The sequence below is a fragment of the Gossypium hirsutum genome, chromosome D09 (genome assembly GCF_007990345.1).
Source record: "Gossypium hirsutum isolate 1008001.06 chromosome D09, Gossypium_hirsutum_v2.1, whole genome shotgun sequence".
Lineage (NCBI taxonomy): Eukaryota > Viridiplantae > Streptophyta > Magnoliopsida > Malvales > Malvaceae > Gossypium > Gossypium hirsutum.
Window position 1 is genome coordinate 37,770,153 of NC_053445.1, and position 27,622 is coordinate 37,797,774.

At 32.4% G+C, this 27,622-nt stretch overlaps 3 protein-coding genes across 10 annotated transcripts; all 3 read left to right on the plus strand.

Annotated features, from left to right (window-relative positions):
* Positions 1 to 1,813: 1,813 nt before the first annotated feature.
* LOC121203601 (serine/threonine-protein kinase D6PKL2) lies at positions 1,814 to 5,891 on the plus strand. The gene is made up of 2 exons (XM_041100534.1): positions 1,814 to 3,116; positions 4,765 to 5,891. Exons 1-2 carry the CDS (start codon positions 2,542 to 2,544, stop codon positions 5,558 to 5,560), a joined length of 1,371 nt encoding a protein of 456 aa, XP_040956468.1. The 5' UTR covers positions 1,814 to 2,541; the 3' UTR covers positions 5,561 to 5,891.
* Positions 5,892 to 9,849: 3,958 nt separating this feature from the next.
* LOC121203602 (ethylene-insensitive protein 2) lies at positions 9,850 to 12,708 on the plus strand. Of its 8 annotated transcripts, XM_041100538.1 has the most exons (9): positions 9,873 to 10,051; positions 10,183 to 10,249; positions 10,429 to 10,496; positions 10,964 to 11,008; positions 11,100 to 11,185; positions 11,304 to 11,583; positions 11,929 to 12,015; positions 12,125 to 12,235; positions 12,314 to 12,708. In XM_041100538.1, the coding sequence occupies exons 6-9, from the start codon at positions 11,386 to 11,388 to the stop codon at positions 12,647 to 12,649; spliced, it is 732 nt and encodes a 243-aa protein (XP_040956472.1). In that variant the 5' UTR covers positions 9,873 to 10,051; positions 10,183 to 10,249; positions 10,429 to 10,496; positions 10,964 to 11,008; positions 11,100 to 11,185; positions 11,304 to 11,385; the 3' UTR covers positions 12,650 to 12,708. The 8 variants fall into 8 exon arrangements, with proteins under 8 accessions (XP_040956476.1, XP_040956472.1, XP_040956470.1 ...); XM_041100536.1 differs by having other exon boundaries at positions 9,873 to 10,249; XM_041100539.1 differs by lacking the exon at positions 10,429 to 10,496 and having other exon boundaries at positions 9,876 to 10,051; positions 11,312 to 11,583.
* Positions 12,709 to 25,612: 12,904 nt separating this feature from the next.
* LOC107891585 (cytochrome P450 94C1) lies at positions 25,613 to 27,353 on the plus strand. The gene has a single exon (XM_016816430.2). The coding sequence runs from the start codon at positions 25,686 to 25,688 to the stop codon at positions 27,183 to 27,185; it is 1,500 nt and encodes a 499-aa protein (XP_016671919.2). The 5' UTR covers positions 25,613 to 25,685; the 3' UTR covers positions 27,186 to 27,353.
* Positions 27,354 to 27,622: the final 269 nt, after the last annotated feature.

Genomic DNA, 27,622 nt, shown 5'->3' on the forward strand with positions numbered 1-27,622 from the left:
TGTGGAACAAGCTTGAAAACTTGTATGTTTCAAAGTTCGACAATAACAAGTTGTTAATGCTTAAGAGAATGATGACATTGAGTTACAAGGAAGGGACTTCTATAGCCGAACATTTGAATGAGTTTCAAGTTTTTTTACTAAACTACTTGGTATGAGAATTAAATTTGATGATGAGTAAAACACACCATACCTAACTCGATTACCTGGTCCGAGCTATAAGGTGTCGCATTCGTTGCCGAAGCAACTACGATCAAATTAAATACGATTTATATCATTAATCATGCCAACATAAGAGTTATAAGCAAACAATACAATAAATAATCATTTCTGGGTCCTATATGAGCTTACGAAAGCTCTAAAGTTAACCTGAGATCAAACCAGGACTAAATTGTAAAAGTTTTAAAAAATAGGGTTGATGTCATGACATTGTCTTTTGCACATCGTGACGTTTCCAAATAGTTTGTCACATCACGACATCAGGTCACTCGACGTCGTGACGTTATTGTATTGGACTCATCGAGACGACGGGGTTCGTCATATCGCCGTGTCATTATAGGTCATTTCTTGTCACAACGTGGTACGTCTGACGTCGCGACGTCATATATTATTTCTGTAATTTCTCCTTATTTAACAACCTGTAATTTTCCAAATTAATTCTAAACACATTCATATTATGTTCAACCAATAAATCCAACAAATAACATCAATTTATACACACCAAAACCTCAACCAAAAACTAAGCTAACACCTTATCAACTATAAGCTAACTACTTGCCAAATCATGCACATTTCTAGCTATTTCATCAAGATCATTAGCATTATAACATATCACACCAATTCAACTAGATTTGAAACCAAATCTAATTCTCTTTACAAGCCATATTCAATTAACCAGACTTATATATTAATCTTTTAAACCATAAGTACATATAAACATAGTTAAATACCAAAATGACTCAATTTAAGTACATGCCAAACTTGGGAACATAATAGAAATTGTATGAACTTTGATGAGTCGGGGATTGTTGCTTGGATGTTGAACCTATTGCTAGCACTCTCACAAGTCAACTATAACTGTGCACGGAGAAAATAAATTGTACGCTGAGTGAAGTCGTTGAATAATAAATCCATGAATTAAAACATAATAACATATGCATTAGTAATTGTCACGAGGTATATAACGTCAATGATAAATCAGTTCAACTTATTTATTAACTATCTTTAAATCATTTACAAGACTCTTTCGTAATCGTTCAGCCCTTAGGGCTTGTTATCAACTAATTCATATGGAAGTTTGTTCATCTTATCTATCGTAACACACATACAAACACAATATACCAATTCATCAATTCCTTATCATCGTATACTTTTCTTGTCATCCCAAGTAACTCGATAATAATGACTTTCATTACCTATATTCACTATACCATCCCGAGTGGCTCGGCAACGATAATTTACTCTATTTCAATGCTCTACCATCCTGGATGACCCGACAACGATGGTTTTTCAATCCAAAATTCTATCATCCCAAATGCCCCAACAACAATGACTTTCATTATTCTTACAATTTTACTATCCCGAGTGACTTGACAACTATGATTCTCAACTTAAGGCATGCCAACTAATTTGACGATATTCAGAATTGTTATTAGGGTAACATCAAGTTAATATACATTATAACCATGTATCACATTTCAATCTCATCATCAATACATTTCAGCATACCATTCACTGTATTCAACATAGTCCTATAACCAATGCTCCTGCCCAACAACCTAATCACCAGCGTGTTGGCCATATTGCGACCAATCTATTCGTGCATCTTCTCAGAAAAGTTGATTGATGGGTATCGAGCCTCGTAAGATATTTTGTAATCTCCTTCCTGTATCACAATATCCACTTCCTCAAAATCGGTTCTTGACCTTACGCCACTCCTCCATCCTCATTAACACTTGTCTAAAGTTTTCTGTTTTTCCGATTCTCCGGTTTCCATCAATTCGGAATCTGAGAGGTCACCTTGCTCCCTGTTTCTCACCTTCTTCGTAGCTCTCTCCAACTCCAGTGAGATAGGAGACCCTGGCCGTTCATGGCTTTAAAATTAAATTAAATTCTTTCTACCCAGTTTTAATATCCTGTGAAGTTTTATTTATTTATTTATTTAAATTTTTGTGCAACAAATAATACCGCAATAGAACGTTTTGCTTGTTAAATTGTTCATTCTTTAATATAATTTCCCTGAAGCAAACTAAAAATTATTTTATAACTATATATATAATAACCCATTAATTAGGGGAAAAAATAGAAAATGCCATTTTTCTTTGCTTAATTTCTAATTCACGAACAAATCTATAAAATCATAGAATGGACTTTGACCAATTCCTTGATTTAATCCGTAACGCAAAATCCAATTCATCTGGGGCCCGACCCGACCCGACCCATCTACCCTTTTATCAAACATTCAAACGCAGCTCTCTCTTCCCCTCTGCCCCTTTATCTCCTGCCCTCCCTCCATCTCTTTTTTGCTTCTCACCGTAAAAAGCAATGGAGCCGTGGCTCGACGACTTAGCCGACGATCTCCAAAGCGTAAGCTTCACCTCATGTTCCAGCGCCACTGTAAACCGCAGCACCAGCTCAGGCTCCGCCTCCAACTCCGGTTCTTCCTCTCTCGCTCCCTCCGCTCACGGTTCATTCTCTTCCAAGTCCCTACGCTCATGCACGCTCTCCCTCGCCGACCTCCGCTTCTCCCTTCGCCTCGGGTCCGGCGATATCGGCTCTGTCTACTTAGCCGAACTCAAGTCTCATGCACCACCTTCCAGCTCCAATGCCGCTGACACAAACAAAAACAACAGCAACAGTAAAAGCAGCAGCAAGACCGAAGTCCTTTTTGCAGCAAAGGTGATGGACAAGAAAGAGCTAGCGTCCAGGAGTAAAGAAGGGCGAGCAAGGACTGAGGTGGAAATACTCAAATTGTTGGACCATCCTTTCTTACCCTCGCTTTACGCCGCTATCGATTCCCCTAAATGGCTCTGTTTGTTAACAGAGTTTTGTCCAGGCGGCGACCTTCACGTCCTCCGCCAACATCAACCTCTCAAACGTTTCCCAGAATCCGCCGTCAGGTATATCCTCCCTGCCAACCGTTAACGTCTCTTTTTTTTTTAACTCTGCTTTATATTTGACGTGATGTATCGAGAGAAAGGCTCAGAATCTGGTAGGATTGTCAGGGCGGGGAGGGCCCAGTAGACTATTTCTCGCTGTAAATCAGGTCATATATAGCGATGATAAAGTTTGGTCCGGTTTAAGGAAAATTACGGTTTTGATTTTTTTAATATACATAATAGAATTTAACTCAATTTTGATAATTACTATGATTTTTAATCCATCGACCAAGAATTAAAACAAAACTAAAATTAATCACAGCGTCACGGTTGACATCAATTTCAAATTTTTTTTATCATTTCGTAAATTTGTTTGATGGAGGGGTAGATCCGCTATTGTGGTCAGAACGTAGTAGAGATTTGACCTCTTTAGCAGCTATGTGCCTAAGGCTTTATTTATCTTTCAACGATTTGATTTTAACTGAAAGCTTTTGAAAGTTACTTTTTCTATTTTCTCCATTAAACCTTTCCTCTTATAACATCGTGTTTTGAAATTGATATATATATTTTTTAAAGTATCTTTTCAAAATCACTTTTTCAAATTTGCCTTAAAATATTGCATCAATGCTCGCCACACCCTTTTAGTTTTTGGGTACAAGAGCCACTAAATGCACTTCTTGTTCCTTTCTTTTTGTTATTTAATGAATTCCACTGCTCATTGGTGGACTTTTTAAAGAGTTGGAAGTACTTGAGATTCTGATTACCCAGCAGAGGAGTGGAATGATGATGATCCCATCATATGATGCATTCTCAAGCTTGTACTACTACTACCACTACTACCACCACTACCACGGATCCACTATTATCTTTCTAGACTTTGACTTAATTCCCTTTTAACAATGTACTAATCACATTTTCTTTTATTTTACTGCAAAACTTAATCAAATGATTCGAATGGGCATATCGCTAAGTTTTAAGGAAAAATGGTTGCATGAATGATAATGCCATGTTGGGTCTGAGAAATTAATGAGAATAAAATCACCACTAGAGCAAGTTGCGCATCTTATACTAGTATTATACGTCTTTTTATATGATCTTCATGATCAAAAGTTCCACTTTCGGCAGATACGATACTGGTAGTGATTACTGAGTAGTTAGGCTCTATATGTTTGTCATCAGTAGTGAACAAAGGGGAAGGTTTGTTTTTTTTTTCTTCTCTTTGGTTTGAATCCGTAAAAATCTGAATTCTATGTTTAAGCTGTGATGATGGTAGACCCTGTTTTCTTTTTTTTTTTTTTGCTTCTTTTTAGGTCTCTCTCCTTGTTACTTGATATTTATCGGCTATATTTTTACTAGTATTCCACTGTAAACGCATCAGATACAGATATGTTTCATACTTTTTTTTTTAAAAAAAATTATCTCCATCTAAGACAACCAGGGAACATCTAGGTGCATGATAAGATTCTGAGGGGAGCTAGAAAATGAGACACGCTGGCCTCTTATACATAGCATGCATAATGTTGGAGAGGTGGAAGCAAGGTAGTTGGGACCCTTGCTTGAGATTGTAGTGTTAGGAGATAATGATGAAGCTGATTAAATTATAAGTAGTTGATTGCTTCGTTGGTTGGTTGTTGATCTTAATACAAGCTTTTATTATTGGTGTCTGCAGGTTCTATGCATCAGAAATGGTGGTAGCGTTAGAGTACCTTCATATGTTAGGGATTGTTTATCGCGATCTAAAGCCTGAAAATGTGCTTGTTCGATCAGATGGTCACATTATGCTCACGGACTTTGACCTCTCATTAAAGTGCGATGAATCTACGTCAACACCCCAGATTATTTCTAATAAAAAACCACTGCTTCCAGCTCCCCAAAACGTCTATCCTATACATCAACTTCCTTTTATATCCTCTTCATGCATTATACCTAATTGCATAGTATCTGCAGTGTCATGTTTCCACCCAAAACGCAAACGCAAAAAGAAGTCTAGCCACCGTGGTGGGCCTGAGTTTGTGGCTGAACCAATGGATGTCCGTTCCATGTCTTTTGTTGGGACTCATGAGTATTTGGCACCAGAAATTGTATCCGGGGAGGGCCATGGTAGCCCTGTGGACTGGTGGACACTGGGGATTTTTATGTATGAACTGTTTTATGGGGTAACACCATTTAAGGGCGTCGATCATGAGCTAACCCTAGCTAATATTGTGGCTCGAGCCCTTGAGTTCCCCAAAGAACCAACAATTCCCACGGCGGCTAAGGATCTAATTCACCAGCTACTGGTCAAGGATCCTGCAAGGCGGTTAGGGTCCACAATGGGTGCATCAGCCATCAAGCACCATCCGTTCTTCCACGGGGTCAATTGGGCATTGCTAAGATGCACAACCCCACCATATGTACCTCCACCATTTCGTAGACAAGTTGTAGCAGATGGAAGCTGTCCGGAGACCCCAGTGGAGTATTATTAAGGGAAGTAAAAAAATAACAAGTAAACAAGAAAATTCCAAGATTCCGCAGCAGCTCATGCCGCCATTTGGGGCATGCCCATATTTTAGAGCTCAATGCATTTGTATATGCGCTTTAATTATACGAGATTCTACTAACATGCAAGATGTTGTTGGCTAGGGTACAATTGAGGTTTTCGAGATTTGTTGTCTTGACGATGATCCTAATATATCGGCTAAAAACATTATGCATTAATTACTGAATCGAGTGTATATTTTTTATAGAGTTCATGACAGTAAATGTAGATGTATACATACAAGTATTATGCGTTCAATGTAAATCCATTTTACGTTATATAAGTTTTAGGTCAATGCCAGAGCATTGGGTCCCGACAATCCATAATATTGACTTGAGGTTGAGGGCGGTGAAGTCTTGTGGCGTGTGATAAGCTGTCAACCGATCAAGGAGGGGCCGGAAGGAGGGCTAACCACCAGGGTGGGACTTGCACCTTTCTGTAAGTTTGGTTGGGAAGGATCGTGTTCATGCCAGAGAGTGAGGCTCACATGATCCCTGCTTACTAGTTACTACTATTATGATCGGTTTAATTTTTGCTTTTTTATTTATTTTTCTGTTCGCATTTAGTGCAACCCATCCCATCCCAGGTAGACCTGTCCATGGGTCGGGCCGGGCCGGGTTTGGGCCGGGCTCACAAAAAATTCAGCCTATTTACTAGGCTCGGGTCCGGCCCAAAATATGGGCTTGAGATTTTGCCCAAGCCCGGACCAAAGAAAAAATATGAGGCCCGAGCCCGGCCCGGCCCGGCCCGTTTTTAATTAAAATTAAAATTAAAATTATTTTTTTAATAAAATTAAAACTAATTGTTATTAAAATTAATTGTTAGTAAAATTATCAAATTATTAATTGTTAATTGTATTAATTGTTGTAATAAAATCTAACATTTGATTAGTAAATTTATCAAATTATTAATTGTATTAATTGTTGTAATAAAATCTAACATTTGATTAGTAAATTTATCAAATTATTAATTGTATTAATTGTATTAATTGTTGTAACAAAATCTAACATTTCATTAGTAAAACAAACTTGATGTTTTATTATTATTATTTTGTAACACTAGTCAAGGAAATAAAAGTAAATAAACTTAAAATAAAAAACTATTATATTTTAAAAATAAAAAATATATATTTAATATTTTTCGGGCAGGGCCGGGCCGGGCCCGGGCCAAAAAATCTTGCCCGAGGCCCGGCCCATTTTTTAAACGGGCCTAAAATTTTGCCCAAGCCCATATTTCGGGCCTATATTTTTACCCAAACCCTCCCATATTTCGGGCGGGCCGTCGGGCCGGGCCGGGCCGCCCGGCCCATGAATAGGTCTAATCCCAGGTGAATGTATATGAGAGGTATCTCTATTATAGAGATTAGCTCAAATTAGTCCCTTTACTATTAAATGGTTTAATTTAATAAGAATTGGCATTTAATGTTTTAAAAAATATTCTTTACTATTTAACAAAGTTCATATTTTTAAAGTTTTTATGGTTCTCTAAATGAAATCTTTTGTTTAGAATTGAACTACAATTGAAAAAAAAATATATTCAATACATTTTTTACAGTAAATGTTAACTCTATTACAATTTAGATGTATATGATTTTTCTAATAATATATGGACTCAATTGATTCACTTAATAATAGAGGGGCTAATTCTATCTAATCCCTATAATCTAAAGACCTCCCAAGTACTTTAACCATATTATATATGTCTTCAAACATTCTGTACAAGCCCATTTTGCCTGTGGCCCAACTAACCCAATACCCAATTGAAACCCAAGCCTAAACCCCTACCCATTACAACCAAACCAGGCCCAAAATAAAAACAAACCCTAGCCCAACAACCTAAAAAAATTTTCAGTCGAAGGGAAACCCTAAAGTGCCGCCGCTCTTCTAACCCCTGACAGCCTCTGCTACCGCCGTTCGTCACGTCCCATCTGCACCTGCTCTCTGCCTCTGTAGCCCGCCACAGTCACCTGCAAACACGCAACCAAGCAGAAGAAACAGCACAAAAATAGACAAAAAATATAAGATAACAGTCTGTAAATCAGCTATAAGAGCCCGAACGGTCTCATGTAGTTTTTTCCTCTCTTGGTTTTTTTTCGAACACTGATTCTAAATACAAAAAAGAAATTTGAGCAGATCAAGGCTTTTCTTATTTTCTTTTATCTTTTTATATACTTTAAAATAAATAAATAAATATTATTTAATAAATCGAAAGGTGTAGATCTTGTTACCTTTGTAGCCGTAGTCGGAGGTTTTCTCCGGTCTTGAGGGTGGTTGAGCCAGTGGGTTCACCAAAAGCCCCACTGACGGTAGTGGGAAGTCAGAAAGTTCCTAACTTTTTCTTTTTTCTTCGTTGTTTTTTTGAGTTTAAAGGGTATTTGGACTTTTTTAACACCAAGTTAGGGCTTTACTCAGAAAAAGGAGCAAAATGGGTTTTTTCTTTCTTTTTCGACCACCGTGCACGGCGGCGCCATTGTCAGTGGCCGTCGGTTGGGGGTGAGACAAAGGAGAGAGGGTTTGAGAGAGAACCCACAGTTTTTTTTAAAAAAAAGGGAGAGGAATGAATTTTTTTTCAAAAAAAAATTTGATTTATAAAGGCCGACTAAACGGCGTTGTTTAGGGCTGGATACAATAGCCCTAAAACGACGTCGTTTAGCCCCTTAGATCTGCGTGTTGACCCGACCTGTAAGGAGGATTCGCGCGTTTTCGTTAAAGGGGATATTTGCACAATAAATCCCTCCGTTTTTTAGACGCGTTCAATGTAATTTTTTTTATTTTTTGATTTCGACCTTAAATTTTGCTTATGTTTCAAATTGGTCCTTAGACCATGCACAGATGCTGTCCCCTGAAACGGCATCGTTCGAATGACAGGGAAATATTTCCATTTTGGTCCTCAACCTTTGCGCGCCTTTTGACTTTGGTCCTATTAGTTTATTTTATTGCAGTTTTTACTTTAACAGCGCGTTTGGTTGGGGGGAATGCATGCGTATTCCCCCTATGCAGCGAGCCCACTAGGAAACGGCCGTTTGGTTCATTGTAACTAGGGGTGAGCAAAATTCGATTCGAATCGAAAAAATCGAAAAAAAATTCAAATTTCGAGTTAAACGAATCGAGTTATTCGAGTTAATCGAGTTATTCGAATCAACTCGAATTTTTTTTAAATTTCGAGTTCGAATCGAGTTGAGTTTTCGAATTCGAATAACTCGAATAATTCGAATAATTCAAATATCAAACTATAATATTTTATATTTTTACCCCAAACTCCCAAACCTTTTTACTTTTCCTTCAAAACTTTTATTCCTTCCACTTTCCCTCCAAAACTTTTACTCCCCTCCCAACCCCCCAATCTACCCAAAATCCATTTCCCACCAAAATTTTACTCTCCCATTTATTTTTTCTCAAAATTTTACTCCCCAAAACCCTCAAAACCTTTTATTTTCCCCCAAAAATTTTTACTCCCTCCCACTTTTCCCCTAAAACTTTTATTCCCTTCCCATCTTACCTCTCATCTATCCCAAACCCCCCCTCCAATTTTTTTTTTAAATATTTTCCCTCCAAAATTTTACTCCCCTATTTACTTTTCCTCAAACTTTTATTCCCAAAACTTTTTTATTTTTCCCCTAAACTTTTACTTCACACCCTTTACTCTCAAATAAAAAATCAAAATTATCCAAAAAGAATCACTAAACATAAATAGTAATAATTTTTTTATATCTACTATTTACATTATTAAATTAAATTTCACATTTTATATTATTTATATTATTGAATTGTTTAGTCATATTGAATATTTATATTAAAATTGAATTATTAATTATGCCATAAAATATTCGTATTAAAATTTTATATTGATATCAATTTCACATTTTATTTTTAAAATAACTTTTATTAAAAAATCATATTTTTACATTTAATATATTTTTTAATTCTAAAATACATAGTGACAAGAATCTGAAGATAATTGAAACAACTAAGCAAGCAAAGAAGCTAACCAATATATAAAAAATTAATAAATAAATTATGAAGTGATGAAAGTTAATAAAAAATTTGATTAAGGTAGACAAATTTTATTGCGATGGGTGACAATGGTTACAAGGACCCAAAATTATTTTTTAAAATTTAACTCGAACAAATATTCGAGAAAATTTTAAATAAAATTAGGATGATAAAATGAGATTCAAAAACTCGATTAACTCGGAAATTTTCGATTCGATTCGATTCGATCGAATGCTGACCCAATTCTAACCCCATTCCCCCGGAATCGATTACTCCCCTATTACCTTGATTGAGCGTAATAGGCATTACGCCCCCTCAGCGCCGATTACCTATTCCGCGTTTTTTTCTTTTTTGCTATTCCGTTTTCTGCCTTCCACTCACTCTGATTGTTCATCGTTTCTTTGATTTTTTTCATTTTATCAAGAACAAGAAACCGATTTCCAGAGGTATTTTCATTGTTCCCTTAAAATCGATTTCCCTTTTCTCATTACAGGTTCTTGTTCATCGCACCCATCAGTGATTTTCGTTATTTCTTTGATCCTTTTGCCAATATCCAACGCCATCTCTGCATTTTCAGTCACGATCGAAATCTGTTGGGGCCTGGGGGTTTTGTTTCTCCTTACAAATCGACACAGTGAAATCAGGTTATTCTTCACATTCTCTTTTTACTTTTTCTTAGATAAATTTATTTGATTTTCTCTGTTGAATTTTATATAAGTTTTTTTCATTTTTATATCCCATGTTTGCTTTGGAGAAAATGAAGAATCCGGGTAATATAGATCATACTATTGTAAGTAGAAAGTGAATGTGAGCCTTTTTGTAGGCAATCGTTGTAGCGGAATGGCTCTCTGTGTTCTACTTCTCTGTTACATTCAGATGCCACAAGTTTTGGTATTTGTCTGCTTCTTTCTTTCTCTACAGAGAAATAAATAAAAGAAAAGAAAGAAAATGAAATATTGATTCTTGCTTATTTGATTTATTTATTCAATTTTTCTCATCAATATATTTGAAATGCTTAGCATATCTTTATGCATGTTTTCAATGTCTTCATCAATACCTTTGCTGTTCTTCCCAGAGATTTTATGTGGTTTTGTTTGTGCCTTGAAACATGAAGATCTGAATAGTGTAGGCCAATTCACTTTAGATGGAAATATGACACTATATTTTGTAGCACACAAATTGGAAAATAGATGGCTGATGTGAAAACCATGGAAGTATAGGTTTTGGAAGTAGCTATTTCTTATCACAAAAAGGTCAACTATGCATATTTCGTATCCATATACCAGATGCATATATGCGATTTTCTTTGCTCTTAATGCTCAAATCTCAAATACTTCGCCCTATACATGTATTTGTAGGTATTTTATCAAGGCTGGATATAAGGTTATCTTTTTATATTGGAGGTGAAATTTATTTTTGTTGATTGTTTATTTGTATGGTTGATTATTTTTTGTTTGTGTTCTGTGGATATGATTCTGCAACTTGTGTGTGTAGGGGAACCTACTAGTCGTATTGCAGGTCTCTTCGTGAGGATCCTTTGCTGGAATGCTTTGAGCTCGTTGATGATTTCAATTTTCAAGGTTTGTGGATTATCTTTCTCTATGTTTTAGAATTTGACATTGGTCATAGCTCGAATGCATTAAATTGGCTTTGGATAGGTTATTTTGTATGGTATGAGTTATTGAATTACTTTATTAGCTCTTCAGGAAATTCGCCAAACTCAAATTTTAAAGGATGAATAAATGGAAATGCTAACCACCAACGAGGTGCCCTTCATCAGATGTTCCCTGTTGTTTTACCTGTTCTTCTAATATCAATTGGATATGTTGACCCTGGGAAGTGGGTTGCCATTGTTGAAGGAGGTGCACGGTTTGGTTTTGACCTAGTAGTTCCCATGCTTCTTTTTAATTGTGCTGCCATTTTGTGTCAATATCTGTCAGCTAGAATTGGTGTGGTGACTGGGCGTGGTCTTGCTCAGGTATTCTTTTCATGCTTGTGCATTTTACAAGAATAAAAAGATTAGGAATTGTTCTGTTTGTAAGACAATTTCTTTGACAACTATTATACTGATCTGTGTACTTGTAGAACTCTATAAAAAGTAACAACATGATTTAGTTAAATTCTCCAATGTTGTTTAATTATTTTTCTGCCGAGATTAAAAAGCATAAGAACTCCTTTTATATAAATGCATGCTTATTAATCTTTAATTAAGTGCTTATATATAACCATAATGTCATGTGCGAAGGTGCTTGGGCTTATTTGTGGACTTGTGTTGTACTCTTTTCATGATACATATTTATTTCTTAATTTATGGTGATGATAGATTTGCAGCAATGAGTATGACAAGTCCACTCGTTTATTCCTTGGAGTTCAAGCAGAGCTTTCTGTGGTTGCGTTGGACCTTACCATGGTAGCTTTCTTTTCTAAACTATAATGAAAGGCAGCTATAATTCTTTTTATTTGCACTTAATATAGTGATATTTGTTCTATTCTCATGAAAAATGTCTATATTTTCCCAGGTCCTGGGTGTCGCACATGGGATTAATCTTCTCTTCGGGATGGATCTATCCACTGGTGTTTTTCTAGCTGCTCTTGATGCTGTTTTATTCCCAGTTTTTGCCTCCACCTTGGTATGATAAACTTCTTTGTTTTATTACACAATCTCTCCCTTGCAACGTCATAGCAGTCTAAACAATTTTCAACATTAGGATCACTGCAGGGCAAGTTTCCTATGCATCTATGCAGCAGGTTTCATATTGCTTTCTTATGTTTTTGGAGTGCTCCTCAGTCAACCAGAAATTTCTATTTCCATGCTTGGGATGCCAACAAAGTTGAATGGGGAGAGTGCATTTGCCCTGACGAGTCTTCTTGGAGCAAGCATCATGCCTTACAAATTTTATCTACATTCTTCTATTGTTCAGGTATCTGCGATTGGACTCGTATATGCATGTATGTACATGAGTCTTGTATATGGGCCTTTATATTTCAGTTTTAATGGATTGGAGACTCCTGTATTATGTGTAAATTTATTTTGTACTTTTTGATTTGTTGTCTTGCATGAAGTGATCTACTACACCTTCAATGGAGAGAATATTTGCTTAAAGTATGTACACAAATGATTAAATTGTAAAGTTTGAATATTGACTAATTTTAATTTACCAAATTATATCATAACCTGCTTTCTTTTTTCGTTTTAAAAGAAGCACAGTTTACTAAGTTGAACTTATGGAATTTAATAAAATAAGTTTGTTTTATTTTATTATTAAAACATGTTATTTTTATAAGATTTAAGCTTAAATTTAATCAAAATGATATAGAAGAATGGTATAAGATTGATATAAAATTAATATTCCAAAAAGAATATAGGCGATAAAATGTTAAGTTAGTTGAAATATAAAATTAAAATAACTTTACTCGGATGTAAATGAAAAACTCTCATTACATAAATATATATATTGATGTATTTTATGGGTAAACAAAATTAGTCCATTGATTAGTCAAACAATTAGTTCGTTTCGTATCCTGTATCTCCAAATAACGTGGGGGAAATTATATATTTTTATTAAATTATATTTAATAATAATTATTTTAAATTATATTTTATAGTATTATATATTATGATTTTAGTAAATTCATATAAGAATATTTAATATTAAGAATTTTATTAAATTATATATTTTTATTAAATTATATTTAATAATAATTATGTTAAAATATGATTAAATTATTTATTATTTATATTAATAATCTTACTAAAATTTAATAACAATAACAATAATCATCTACCTAACAAAAATTCTGCTAAGGGTATTCTAGTCATTTTAGTTTTTTTCCTTATGCTATTGCACCTCTATTCCCGTTCAACCAAACACAAGAATACCATTTTTTGTCCCGATTTAATCCCTAACATGTTTAATATTAACCCTAAAATTTTCTTCTCCATATATCATCATTTTTAACAGTTTTTATTTTTTTATTTGTTTTTAATTTTAAGTATATTATTTATGATAAATTGTTTTATATTATTTTAGATAGTAAGTGTTTTAAATTATTCCATATATTATTTATGTTGAATTGCTATAAAATGTTTCATAGATTATCCACATTAGGTTATATATTATTTCTTTTGAATTGTTTAGATATTGTTTATTTTAAATTGCTTAAAATTATTCATTTCAAACTATATTTACGTTTTATTTATGTCAAATTTATTTGTCTATTTTGAAACTTCTTATATCCTACGTTTTAAATGTTTCATTTATATACTTTAAGTTGTTCATGCATATTATTTTATCGTTGATCTTCAATTATTAAAAATGATGTAAGTTGTGTGATTATTGTTATTGTGTGAACTATAACTAGTTTGTTCATATTTCCATGTTATTGTCATTCATTGATGCATGTTTTATTCATAAATTAATCGTATGTTTTATATTATCATCTCATTTCATTTCATCACTTCGAAGGTTGCGTTCGATTTGCATATGCCCATAATAAACCGTTTCATTTTATCACGAATGAAACCAATACACCTCGTTCAAATGTTGTACTCGCCATTATTCAAAAAAGAGAAGAGTTTTAAAATAAGACAATGTTTTGCGTATTTTGAGATTTGAGAAAGTCGTGTCCTAACTTACGGGGTTTTGATTTTCCTCGATAAATCCAAATACATGAATTTGTTCAAACAAAAGTTTTTAAATTTTCTCGGTAATTAACAAAATATCGTGTTCTAACTTATGGAATATGGTTTTTTCTAAAATCGAGGTAATCAAATGTCTTTCAAATTAGTAAATTTTTCGGCATATATTCTCATATTGGGAATTCGATACGTTGTGTCCTAACGCATTGGATATGACATGTTTTTTTTCTCGATATGAGGTTTTTTCCAAAAAATAATAAAGGCAATATTTTTCATTTGGAAATTCGAGAAAGCGTGCCCTAACGTGCTGGGTTTCGATTTCTCGTTTGACCAAATAGCCAAATATCCCCTTTAAACTTCAAAGTATGGGTTTTTGAAACCATAAGATGATCTTGGTTTTGATGGTTTAAAGTATCGTGTCCTAACGTGTGCTGGATGTGATATTCCTTCAGAACAAGAGAATATTAAATTTCAATCTATGTTATTCGAGTTTTTTAGGATCGTATTTTTAAAACTCTTCAAAGTTTTTAATCTTCGACACTAAGACACTAATTAATCAACTAGGTACCAATTTTGGGCGCATCGAGGGTGCTAATCCTTCCTCGTGCGTAACCAACTCCCGAACCTGTTTTCTGGATTTTTGTAGACCGAAAAATAACGTTTTAATAAATCAAACTATCTATTAAAACAATCATTTTTTTAGGTGACTCGATCACACCTCATAAAAAAAATTGGTGGCGACTCCCATGTTCGTTTTTGTTTTCAAAATTCAAGTAAACTTCGTTTTATCAAAAAAATGGTGTCAACACATTGCACTTTGCGTCAATATCGAAAAAAGAGAGTAACATTTAGTCTTTGAACTAGATAATTTTTCTTCCCTTCGTCATTAAACTTTTTTTTTTAACATCAATTTCAAAATTGACAGCTTTTCCCAAAACTTTGATTTTATTGAGATTGTCCCACATCATCATCCATTTTTTTTAAATATATACTTTTATAAATTTTGTCATCTTTTTATATTTTATATATATTTTAAAATTTTAAATAATAATGTGATATAATCTTAAAATGCCGTATCATCACATATTAACAAATCAAAATTCAAAAACTATGAGAGTATAAAAAAATAGGTAGAAAAAGTTGCCAATATTCCCCCCGAAAAGAAACACCTCTACAAGCATTAACCTAAGCAGTATTCTGAAATAAATTTTGATACTTAATTTTGAGGGCTCAATTACAATACTAAATTATCTATAAAATTTAATTCCATGAAACATGTTCTTGTTATAACATATTAGCTAATTTACTCTCGAACCAATATGCTCTGTTATAACATATTAAATTGTTAATAGAAAGCTAACTTGATAGTTTTTAAAATTGGCATAATAACTAATTTAATCTTCAACATTTTACATATTGTGTAATTTGATATTTTTTGCAGTTTTTTTTGTGACATTAAAGATTAATTTTAAAATAATAAGAAAAGATAAAAATTATTATATAGTATTTTTGGGTGCTTTCATTTTTGGCATATTTTTATCAAATTTAGAAAATAAATTAATTTTTTTAGCTTTTTAAGTGAAAGGGTCACAAAGAAAAATAAAATTGTAAAAAAAACCAAAGTACATAATGTGTAAATGTTGAGTGCTAAAATTTTCAGAAACAAGATGGAATTGACACAATGTATGAATATCGAGGGTTAAAGCTGTTATTATGTTAACTTTGAAAGTTGTCATATCATCTTTTTATTAGCCATTTAATAGTTAGTAACAAAAAAAAAGAGTAAAAATTGTGATAGTTAAGTGGCTAAAAAAGAAACTCACCAATAATTAAATGACTAATAATATAATTAACCCTAAAATTTCTAAAAATTTCATGTTTTTTTTAAGAAAAATAAATTACTACATATGCAAACCAAAGAAAAGCTAGCATATGTGTTTAAGTCATACAAAAACAAAGAGATTGGAAATTTAAACTTGAGTAAAGGTAGGAAGTTAAACAAATAAAAGACATCAAGTATAAATGTGGAAAAGTTATTAAAAAACAAACGATTTTGGTTGAATTCTTGCAAATGAATTAAATTTATAAAAAGTTTGTTTAGGTTGACATGATTATAACGGGATATAATATCTAAATTTTAAAAATAATAATCAATTACTGATTGAGTCTTAACTTAATTGACATTGGTATTGTTACTAATATAAGAGGATATATGTTCGAGCGCATTGAAGCTCATTATCCTCTTATTTATGGGTTGAGAATGAGTTATGAATAGTTTTAGGTATATATATATATGATCAGAACCTATAAAAGATTATTAAAAAAAATCAATTAGTAAAATGAAAAAGATAAATAACAAAAGGATTTTTTTAAATTCATAACACATAAAATTAAGTTATAAATAAAAGAAGATAAAAAATATTTTGAGGGGTAAATTTAATTTAACATATAAATTATAAAAAAATCTAAAGGGATTTCATAATAAAATTTCAAGAGTCTTTTCATAATAAATCTTAAAATTTAATTTGAATGGATTATGACATTGCAAATCCAAATTGGTGACTTTTATTCCTAGAAGGACAGGTTCATCCATTTAGGGAGCCATGGCCTCATTTCCTCCATAAAGTCCTCACTACGGAAATTCTAAAGCAAGAAGAAATGATTTGGGCCCTGAATTCCCATGTAAATTTTGGTGGGTGTAGCAGTCAATGTAGAAAACACCAAATCCTATGAACATCTTGGGGTAAAGGAATGTTTCAATAACATCAACACAAATCCAAGCTTTGTTGATGGAAAAGGGAAGGCAATGTAGCAACCTGAATGAGATTTATAGTAACGTCCCAAAATTTTTAGTATCATAGAATGTGCTATATTAGGAATAGAGTTAGTTAAATTCCCGAGATAAGGTGTTGAAACCCTTTTTTTGAAATTGATTTTTTTTAAAATTAAAAATGGAGTTGCCACTGATCCTTTTTATTAGGTGTAATCGGGTCATCTTAAATTTTAACTATATTAATAAAAGATTAGGTTTTTTCTAAAACGATAATTTTTAGCCTACGAAATCCAAAAAAGGGTTCGGGAGTCGGTTATGCCCGAGGAAGGATTAGCACCCTCATGACGCCAAAAATTGATACCTAGTTGATTAATTGATATCTTAATGTCAAGAATTAAAAATTTGAAGAGAATTTAAAACACAATCCCTCTTTGCATAATGTTATTAAGATATGACTTAACGAAATTAAATTAAATGGAAAATGCCTTATTTCAAGTTAATCGAGAGGAAAGACCATGCCCCATGAGTTAGGACACGATACCTTAAATTCTCAAAAACCAGAATAGTCGTCATTCAATCGCTACCTAAATCTTGCTTTTCGTTGTTTTAAATAGGATATTCGATATTTCGGTTTTAGGAAGAGGCCATACTCCGTAAGTTAAGAGCACAACTCCTTAAATTCCAAAAATAATGAACATTGCCTCGGTTTTAAGTATTTTCTATACGTTAGATAAAACGACGATATTTTTTAAAATGATATACATTTAATTTATTTAGGTATAGTGTAAAAATGAATAAATATATTTTAACATGACAGCATGGTAATTAATAAGATAAAACAAAATAGTGATGGGTAAGATAAAATGATATTAGAATGATAAATAAATAAATAAAAAAAACACGAATGAAAGGTAAAATAAAAATGTCATGCTAGAATAATGATAATGCACCATCAATTTATAGTAATAATAGCCATAATCACGTCGTAACCATTATCATAATAATAATAATAATAAAGTACATAAAAAGGGAATATAAATAATATAAATTCTAAACGTTTAAAAAGGTAAAGAAAGTAATAAAAAAGGTAGAAAAATAATAATAATAAATAATAATAAAGTTCAGAAAGGGGTAAAATTACATAAACGAGGGATTGAATTAAAATTTAAATGAAATTAAAAGCACAAATTGTATATAAAAATAAACTAATAAATAAAGGACTAGAATAAAATGCGCAAATAAGAACAGGGATCAACTGGAAAATTACCCCAAACCCACTAAACGCACAGTTCTAAGAAGGACCAAACGGAGAAAAAACAAAATTACATGGTAAAAATTTTAAAAAGGAAAAAAAAAGAAATAGGACTGGATTGAAAAACAATTAAAAAGCGAAAGGACCAAGGAAATAAATAGACCCCCATATCAAAACACGCGGATCTTGTGCGGTTCGGGTTGGGTTGTCGAGCTAAACGTCAAAACGACGCCGTTTTAGGTATCTATTTCCCAAAAATGGCCCATGGACCAAAATGGAAATAAAATTAAATTAAATGGTAAAATAGAAAAAGTAAAACAGGATTGTATTGGAAATCGTTTAAAAAGCGGAAGGACTAGGGTCGCAATTATACCCTAGCCGCAAAAACACGCGGATCCTGATGTACTCAGGTTGGGTATTCGGGTTGCATCAAAACGATGCCGCTTTGAGACCTATGAACATCGGCCAAAACGGCACTGTTTAGTCCTGCCTATATAAACCAATTTTTTTTTTAAAATTTCATTTCTGCTTAAGTTTAAAAAAGAAATTGAAATCCTTTTTTCTTCAAGCCACCCTTAGGTCGGCCCTAAGTTTGGTGAGCCCCCCACGACGGCCACCGGTCACTGGCGACGGGCTCTGTCGTTTCCGGTGGTTGGAATTCACAACACAACCCCCTTTTTGAGCGTTTCGGCTCCCAAAATCTAAATCCGCCAAAGGCCGCAAAAATCCCAAAAAATCCTTCGGTTTTTGGGTTTTGAAAACCTTTTCATCAGAAAAGGAGTCACCTTTCATTGGAGGGGACGACCTCGGCCACTCACAATGGCAGAACACAAAGCGCCTGGTAAGTTTTTCAACCTTTTCCCTTTTTTATTTTATGTTTTTATAAAAAATAACAGATTCAAAAAATAAATAAAATAAAGGAATCACCTTTGAAATTTTTCTTTATATTCTGTTTTTTTATTGCCTCATGAGTAAAAAAAATACATGGTTGCCATGGCTTTTATAGCCGAATATGTTATACTAAACTATTTTTTTTACTGTTTTTCTACTGTTCTTTGCTTGTTTGTATTTATGTCCTTGTGTTTTCTTTTTATAGGTGTCCATGGTCAACGGTGACGACAGAAGGTGCTCCTTTGCCGTTTTGGTGAAAGAGGCAGACGAGGCATCAGACCTCGGGCGAAGAAATCATTGGCGAGGTGGAGGCGGCGGCGTGCAGAAACCTTAGGGTTTCTGGCTTTCTGAAAAAGTTTAAGTTTTTAGGCCATTGGGCCCCTCTTTGTTATTGGGCTTGTAATAAAATTTTTTTGGACTCTCGGGCCTTGTAAATGGACTGTTATTATTATTATTTGCTGTTATTTTATTATTGGGCCCAAGCAAAATTGGGGTCTTACATAAGACATATTTTATTTTATTGATTTATTAAATAGGATATTGTGAACACACCAAAATGTAATCGAAATGTGAACTGGTAAAGAAAAATGATGAGATGTAGATTAAATTGTAAAGGGAAGCAAATTGAAATAACATATGTGTGGAGGAGTTGAATTAACTGGAAATCATAAAGGACCAAAGGAGAGATTAGTTGAGGCCTATTTAAAGTAATTAATCCATGATACGGGAAAGTGGTGAACAAGTCTCATCATCACCATCCATAACCATTTAATTTTACTTAATCAATTGCTTGCCAAGAGAATGATTTAGCATTAAAGTGGAAAGAAAGAGAAATGGAAGGGATTAAAAATATGATTAATCAAGGGCTTATAAGTGTAGTTATACCAAAGCAAAAGTTAAGAGTCATGAGCGTCCTTGGCCATTTATTTTGCCATTATATCCCCTCACCGTTGGATTAAAACATAAAGTATAGGATTTAGTTTAATATTAAGCATAGTGGAAGAGAGAGAACGAATGAGTTTCTTCCCCATTCTCTCTTATTGTTCGGTGAAAGAAGGAACGAGAAGAGCTCCCCCAAACCGTTAGTATTCTAAGTTCTAGAATTGAAATTTCAATGTTTCAAGTTAAGTGATAGGTTGTTCACCCCTGTCTAGGTGAGCTTGATTCAAGGAAGAAGGAGAGGTGGGCTTAAATTAAAGTTAGGTTTTAGTTGGTTTATGTAGATTTTATAGTAACTATTAGCTTGGGTTTTGTTAATGGTGTGATTTCAAAGCGAGAGAAAGTGGTGAAAGGCCTAGCATAAAGCCGAAGTTAATGTGGTTGAAGAATTGGAGTCTGGACACTTAAATTTAAGATGTATAACTCTATGATTTTTTTAATATAATTATTTGTATTTAGTTGATAAAAGTCATATGTATAAATCATGAATTGAACGAAATAATTTAAGCTAGATAAACTAATGTTTTATAGGATACTACATAGATATTATAACTAAGAATCAAGTGATTGAATATAGAACTTTAAAAGCATGGAAATATTGACAATGAAAAAAACCTTACATTATTAACATTGATGATGATCATCAGGGACAGAGTCAATGGGGCTGGTACTGAACTCACTCCCCAAAATAGAAACTTTTATCTTTAGTTCTTTTATAATTTTTAAAAATTTAAATTGGTATATCTCAAAAATAGAAAAAATTAATTTAATCTTTTAAAAATTATAAAGATATAGATTATTAAAATGGTAAAATTTCTTCAAAAAATTTTCCGACTTTACCATCATAATCATATAAGAATTTTCTTGTCAAATAAGGCTTGTAAGCCTTCAACAAGATCCATGGAAAACTTAACCTAAAGTAAAAACTTAACCTTAAATGAAGGAATCGAAGTAATTAGAATTTATATTTGGGAAGAACTTTTAGATTTGGTTGCATACATTTACAGCATTAACCGAATATGTAAAGGAAGAACTATCCAATTTGGATTCCTTTATTCGATTCTCCCCAATAAATTGTATGCAAACTTACAGTCACACAGATGCATGAATTATTTATATCCACCATTAAATGTTATCTAGATAATACTAAAATAAAAGCAATTGCATGCACCACCTTTGACCTCTTGTTTTTAAAAATAGCAGAAATGGGAGGTCTCTAAAAAGCTAAAATTGGTGAAACTCTACTCCATAATTAACATGAAAAGCATGTGAAAATTTAACATTCAAACTATTATTATTTGACCTAGTCTTCTATGTCACTTTTTTCTTTTTCTTTTGTTTTTTTATATCTTAGATACTTAAAACAATAGTTATCAAATTTTCTTACTTCAGTATTTGAAATGTATGTATGTATAAATATATTATTTATTATATACATCTTGAATTTTATGTATCTAATTCAATTTCAGGTAAAAATTATGAGTCGAGTGATTGATTTATTAGTTACTTAATTTGATTTTTTTTGTATAAATGAAATATTTAATTTTGATTATAGTTTCTCTACATATTAATTATTTATCAAATAATTTAATTTTATGCTTATAATTTATATCATGTACAATATTTTTTTATCAGCAAAATACCGTAAAAAGAATATGAAAAGAAGAATTGAAGATTGAAATGGACTTTGTGAAGATAAGGATCTCAATTTCAAGGGTCTGAGTTTTGTATTCTTTGTTGATTTTAGGGTCTGTTTGTTTTATTAAAAATGACTTCCGGAAAATGATTTCTGAAAAATGATTTATATTTCTAAAAAAGTTAATATTTTCTGGTGTTTGGATGAATTTGTGTAAAATATTTTCTGGTAGCTTTCTTAAAAATATTTCATAAAAAATATTTTCAATGAAACAAACATACATTTCAGATTTACTTGTTCATTGTTTAATTGAATTTATTTTTATCTATAATTTTATATTTTGCATTGTTTTTGAATATATTAAAAATATTATGTTAAATTCAGGTTCATTACAACTTCATTTTCTAATTACATAACTACCAAGTGAGTATTTTTTATTTAAAAATGTGACATCAACAAAATTGACAAAAAAATTTAACAATGTTAACAATTGGACTTGATTTTCAAATTTGAAAAGTAAATGGACTAAATTCTTGAAAATAAAAGTACACAAAGACTAAATTGTAAATCTGTTAAGTGTACATAAACTTATGGCATATTTTAACCTTTACACTACAAAAGATTTATTATTAATAAATTTATAATTATAATAAATATTTATTATTAAAATAAAATTGAAATATTAAATAAATTATTAAAATGATAAATTATCTTTATTATATTAATAATTTATTATATGACTAAATATAAATAATTAAATAAAATATATTTTAAAACTAAAAATAAAATTTATTATCAATATAATAATATTAAACTTGATTTAAGTTAAATTTTATATAAAAATAAAATTATCTATAAATGAACTCTTTTCTGAAAGATAACTTATGCTTTTCAAAAAGATAAGTTATTTTACAAGAACAGGAAGAGTGGTTTATTTTACGTTGACTAATAAATCATTTTCTATTGATCAAATTATTTTCTGTACAGTAAATACAGAAAAATATAAAAAATATTTTTTGTAAAATATTTTATATGTAAATAAATTGACCGGAGTTTACAAATTAGTTGGAAGTGGTTAAATAAATGAAATCTTGATTGGTTTGATTTGAAATCACATGTAGAAATAAGGGGAAATTGAGGTTGACAGCACTACAGTATTATAAGCAACCTATGTCATAGTCAATAAAATGTGTGATCCCCAGTTTATAACATAGGAAGGTAGGGTAGGTGTGGACCAGACCAGCTGTAAGGAGTTCCACATAAGAGGGTAGAACGTGGGAGAAGACTGGAGAAGGGCCATGCATGCAGCATTATTGCCTTTTAAAAAACGTGGATAACATGTTTAAACATAAAACACAAATACCGGCTTTGGTATGGAGACAGCCTTCTGTTTTAAGTCGGCCGCTAAGGGACAACCCACAATGTTAACATCACAACGCTCGAAGATTTATGCAACTAGTTTTTCAATGGATAAGCTCTTCTTTTATTGGTTCCGCTGTAGGCGATTTATTGTGCTCTTACATTATAGACACAAAGGCTATATTTTTAAACATAAATAATTTGATGTATTTTACATATATATATATATATAAAGCATATTATAAAATTAAAATAAGTTGGACCGAGTCAAACTGAGGTGTTATAAACGAATTTAATCTTTTTATCGAAACTTTATATAATAATTTTATTCAAAATATTTCCAACAAAATTTTAAGAAATAGTAAAATATAAAGGTGAAACGGTGGGCGGGGAGCGAGAGTTGGTTTTGCGTCTCCTTCTGCGCTGCGGCCCATTCATGGCCGACATAGCCCTCTTTCAGCATCACCGTTTCTTTTTAATTATTTAAAGAAGAAATCATTCAGCCTACAAAAACTTGTCCTGTTCCTACGTTAGGATCAGTATCACAATTAATTAAAAAAAATCATATGGGTCCAATAATTAATGCTAAACCAACAAGAAGTTAAAAATCGTCCTTCCGAAGGTCACGTCGGCATGATTCAAAACAACCCAAACCCCACCTCTCTGGTCTCTCCCTCATCACCAAACTCAATTTGGCTATTTAGTTCTCAGTTTCCCGCTCTTATCGACTTTCTAAGTTGGACGCCCATGGTTTCATCTTTTATAGTAAAATTTCTTTTGATGTTTTTAATTTTGAAATTAACTAAATTGCATTATTTTAAAAGAAATATTTTGTCAATTTAAAGGTAAGTAATTACCAACAATTAAGCATGTTATTAATGATTTTCATCCGTCCTACATAATTTTGGTTGATACAATAAAAAAATTTAGCCTTAAATGTTTCCATCTTTTATCAATTTGATCATGATTCAATAAACTTTACCCTCAACATTTGTGTAAATTTGTAAATGTTGGGGCTAAATTTGTTAAGTTTTTTTAGAATAAATATAAAATTGATAAAATATGTAAACATCGAGGGCTAATTTTGTTATTATACCAATCAAAATTATGTACAAGTGATGGGAGACATTAACTTCGTGATTAATTATCCATAGTTACTACTTTCAAAATTGATAAAAATTAAATTACTCCGTTTGTTTAAAAGAAAAAATTTATTCAATTTCGATATTGAGAATTATGTACAATGTTCTACAATTTTCATAAATAATATTACTATGATAATATATTTTTAAAAATGTATTAAAATAAAATATATGATTTTTAGTTTATTTACGAAATTAAAAAACCTTATTATTAAAATATATAAAAATAACTTATATTAATAAATGATCAAAGTATGCTGTTAGCCCCTGCATTATGCCTTAAGTTGAAAATTTAGTCATTATATTTTAATTTGATTAATTTTAGTCAATATATTTAAAATTTAAAATTTCACTCCTACCCAAACAATAGCATTTAAATCTAGTAATTTGAATTCTACAATTAGTCTCGTACTATGCGTAACTTACAGATTTAGTCGATGTTTTTCAATTTAATTATTTTTAATTATTAAAAATTTAATATTTTAAAATTTCAATCTTAACTCAAACTCAAACGATAATCATTAAACCATTAATTAAAATGACTTGACTTTTTTTGTGAGTATTAACTAAAATAGACGAACTAACATGATTCTACGCATATGATAATATGTTTTTCACATAAACTTTTGGAAATAATAAAAGTTAACTTAATAAATTTAACGATTAGCATTTGGGTCAAAACTAAAATTTAAAAATTAAAAAAGATTAAAAATTATCAAATTAAAATATAATGATTAAATTTTCTAGAAAAATATCACATGCAATAAAAATTAATTATAGAATTTGACTTTAATAAGATAGTTGTGTAAAAAGAAATTAAAAATTTAGTAAAAAAAGGAATAATTTAATCCATGTTAATTTTGAAAGTGAATAATTAAGGACAATTAATTATATGGTTAATGTATTTGGTCAATTATACATAAATTTTATTAAAATAATAATATATTTAACTCTGATTCTAAAAAAACTGAAGAATTAATAAAATATTTAAACTTTAAAAATTAAATTTATTAACATACTAATTAACAAAAACATTAATATAAAGTATATAGTTAAAATTTCAATTTGTAGGCACACGCGGTTGAATGGACAGCAACTTAGAAGAAAATACTAATATAAAAGCCGACATGAGAAAACGAGATAGGGAAAGGTTGGAATGAGACACCCCAATTTGGCAACTGTCCTTCTAAGAGGACCGTCGTTATTTTATTTTGCGCACGCGTTATTCATGCCACAATTATATTTTTCCTTCGCGTACCGAACAGCTAGAAAATACCAATTAATCAACATCACTACTTCTAGTAGTACTTGACTTCCACTTTCTTTTCACTAAAAAGAAAGGGGGAATACTATATAAAGGCATGATTTCTCTTCAATTCCTTCATCTCCTCATTACCCTTGTTAAAACTTTCCTTCTTTGAATCTCCCTTTAGCTTTTGCTTATTGTCAATGGATTCACAACTTTCCTTGTGGTTTTGCTCCATGTCCACTGCTTTCTGCTTCGTCTTCTTCTCTTTCACCCTCTTGTTTTCTTTGTTTTCATTATTGATCTTCGTTTTGAGGTTGAAGCTCTGGTGTACTTGTAAAACCTGCCAGGCTTATCTTACTTCCAGTTGGACCAAAGATTTCGATAATCTTTGTGATTGGTATACTCACCTCCTTAAAAATTCTGCCACCGGAACCATCCATATCCATGTTCTTGGCAATATCATCACTGCAAATCCTGCCAACGTCGAGCACATGCTTAAAACCAGGTTTGAAAACTACCCAAAAGGGAAACCTTTCTCCACTCTCCTGGGTGATCTTCTTGGTAGAGGTATTTTCAATGTTGATGGTGATTCATGGAAGTTTCAAAGGAAGATGGCCAGCCTTGAGCTTGGTGGCGTCTCCGTAAGAACGCACGCTTTTGATATCGTCGGGTCAGAGATTCAATCTCGTCTTCTCCCTCTATTATCATCAGTAGCTGGTAAAGAACAAGTTTTAGATTTACAAGATATATTTAGAAGATTTTCATTCGATAATATCTGCAAATTCTCCTTCGGGTTAGACCCTGGTTGCCTCGAATTATCACTGCCAGTATCAGACCTTGCTGAAGCTTTTGATTTAGCATCAAAATTTTCGGCACAAAGAGCGCTGGCATCTTCATCTTTGATATGGAAGGTCAAAAGGCTATTGAACTTGGGCACGGAAAAGCAGCTTAAAGAAGCCATTAAAGTAGTGGATGAATTTGCTGAAGAGATGATTAAGCAACGGCGGGAAGAGGGCTTTTCAGACAGACATGATCTCTTGTCGAGATTCATGGGGACAATCAACGATCACAAGTATCTTAGAGACATCGTGGTAAGTTTCCTCTTGGCTGGTCGGGACACGGTGGCGTCTGGGTTGACCAGCTTCTTTTGGTTGTTATCTCAGCATCCAGAAGTTGAGTCAGCCATCCGAGAGGAGGTGGAAAGGGTGATGGGGTCGAGTGAGCAATTTGCAAGTTTTAATCAAATGCGAGAAATGCACTATTTACACGCGGCATTGTATGAAAGCTTGAGACTTTTTCCACCTGTCCAATTTGACTCCAAGTTTGCTCAAGAGGATGACATATTGCCTGATGATACCTTTGTGAGGAAAGGGACCAGGGTCACCTACCATCCATATGCAATGGGTCGGATGGAGCGGATCTGGGGCCCCGATTGCCTTCATTACAAGCCAGAAAGATGGTTGCAAAATGGGAGATATGTTCCTGAAAACCTGTACAAGTTCCCAGTTTTCCAAGCTGGGAAAAGGGTTTGTTTAGGGAAGGAAATAGCATTGGTGGAGATGAAATGTGTGGTTCTAGCCGTAGTTAGGCGGTTCAATATCCGGGTTCCCCATTCGAATCAAGCACCAAGGTTTGCCGCTGGTCTTACCGCCACCTTGAGAGGTGGCTTACCCATTCTAGTCCAAGAAAGGGAAGCTTAATTAATTGAGACAAGAGCTTGTTTAGGTAGTAAAGTTACATATAAGCAGACCCATATGGATTGAATATGAAAATGTTTTCAACACAGAAATCTAATGGCTCAAAGGGGACATCCTTCTTGTATATATATTTTGGTCAGATTAATAGATGTTACAGCACATTTTTGTAAATATCATCAGTCTTTCTCTTCCTGATAAATGTTTAATTTTTTCCTTTTCTCTTCGCAATACGGGCATTTAAACTAAATCTGATAAGGGCTGGTCTATAAGATATTTATCAACTTACGCTAATGGAGGATTGATGAAGGTGATGTCAGTGACATTGTTGGTGATAATCCTAAATTTTAAGGTCCATCCGAATCATTATGCTGAGATTAAATAGAGTATGACTTAGGCCAGTTTAGCGAATTGAAGTTTTAATTCTTCACTTGTTCTTTCTT

Bases quoted from the DNA above. Each gene is read 5' to 3' on its own strand.
- LOC121203601 (XM_041100534.1), top strand. From the start codon at position 2,542: ATGGAGCCGTGGCTCGACGACTTAGCCGACGATCTCCAAAGCGTAAGC. The intron at 3,117-4,764 runs GTATATCCTCCC...TGGTGTCTGCAG, and splicing joins TTCCCAGAATCCGCCGTCAG to GTTCTATGCATCAGAAATGG.
- LOC121203602 (XM_041100536.1), top strand. From the start codon at position 11,386: ATGTTCCCTGTTGTTTTACCTGTTCTTCTAATATCAATTGGATATGTT. The intron at 12,016-12,124 runs GTAGCTTTCTTT...ATATTTTCCCAG, and splicing joins TTGCGTTGGACCTTACCATG to GTCCTGGGTGTCGCACATGG. The intron at 12,236-12,313 runs GTATGATAAACT...TTTCAACATTAG, and splicing joins CAGTTTTTGCCTCCACCTTG to GATCACTGCAGGGCAAGTTT.
- LOC107891585 (XM_016816430.2), top strand. From the start codon at position 25,686: ATGGATTCACAACTTTCCTTGTGGTTTTGCTCCATGTCCACTGCTTTC.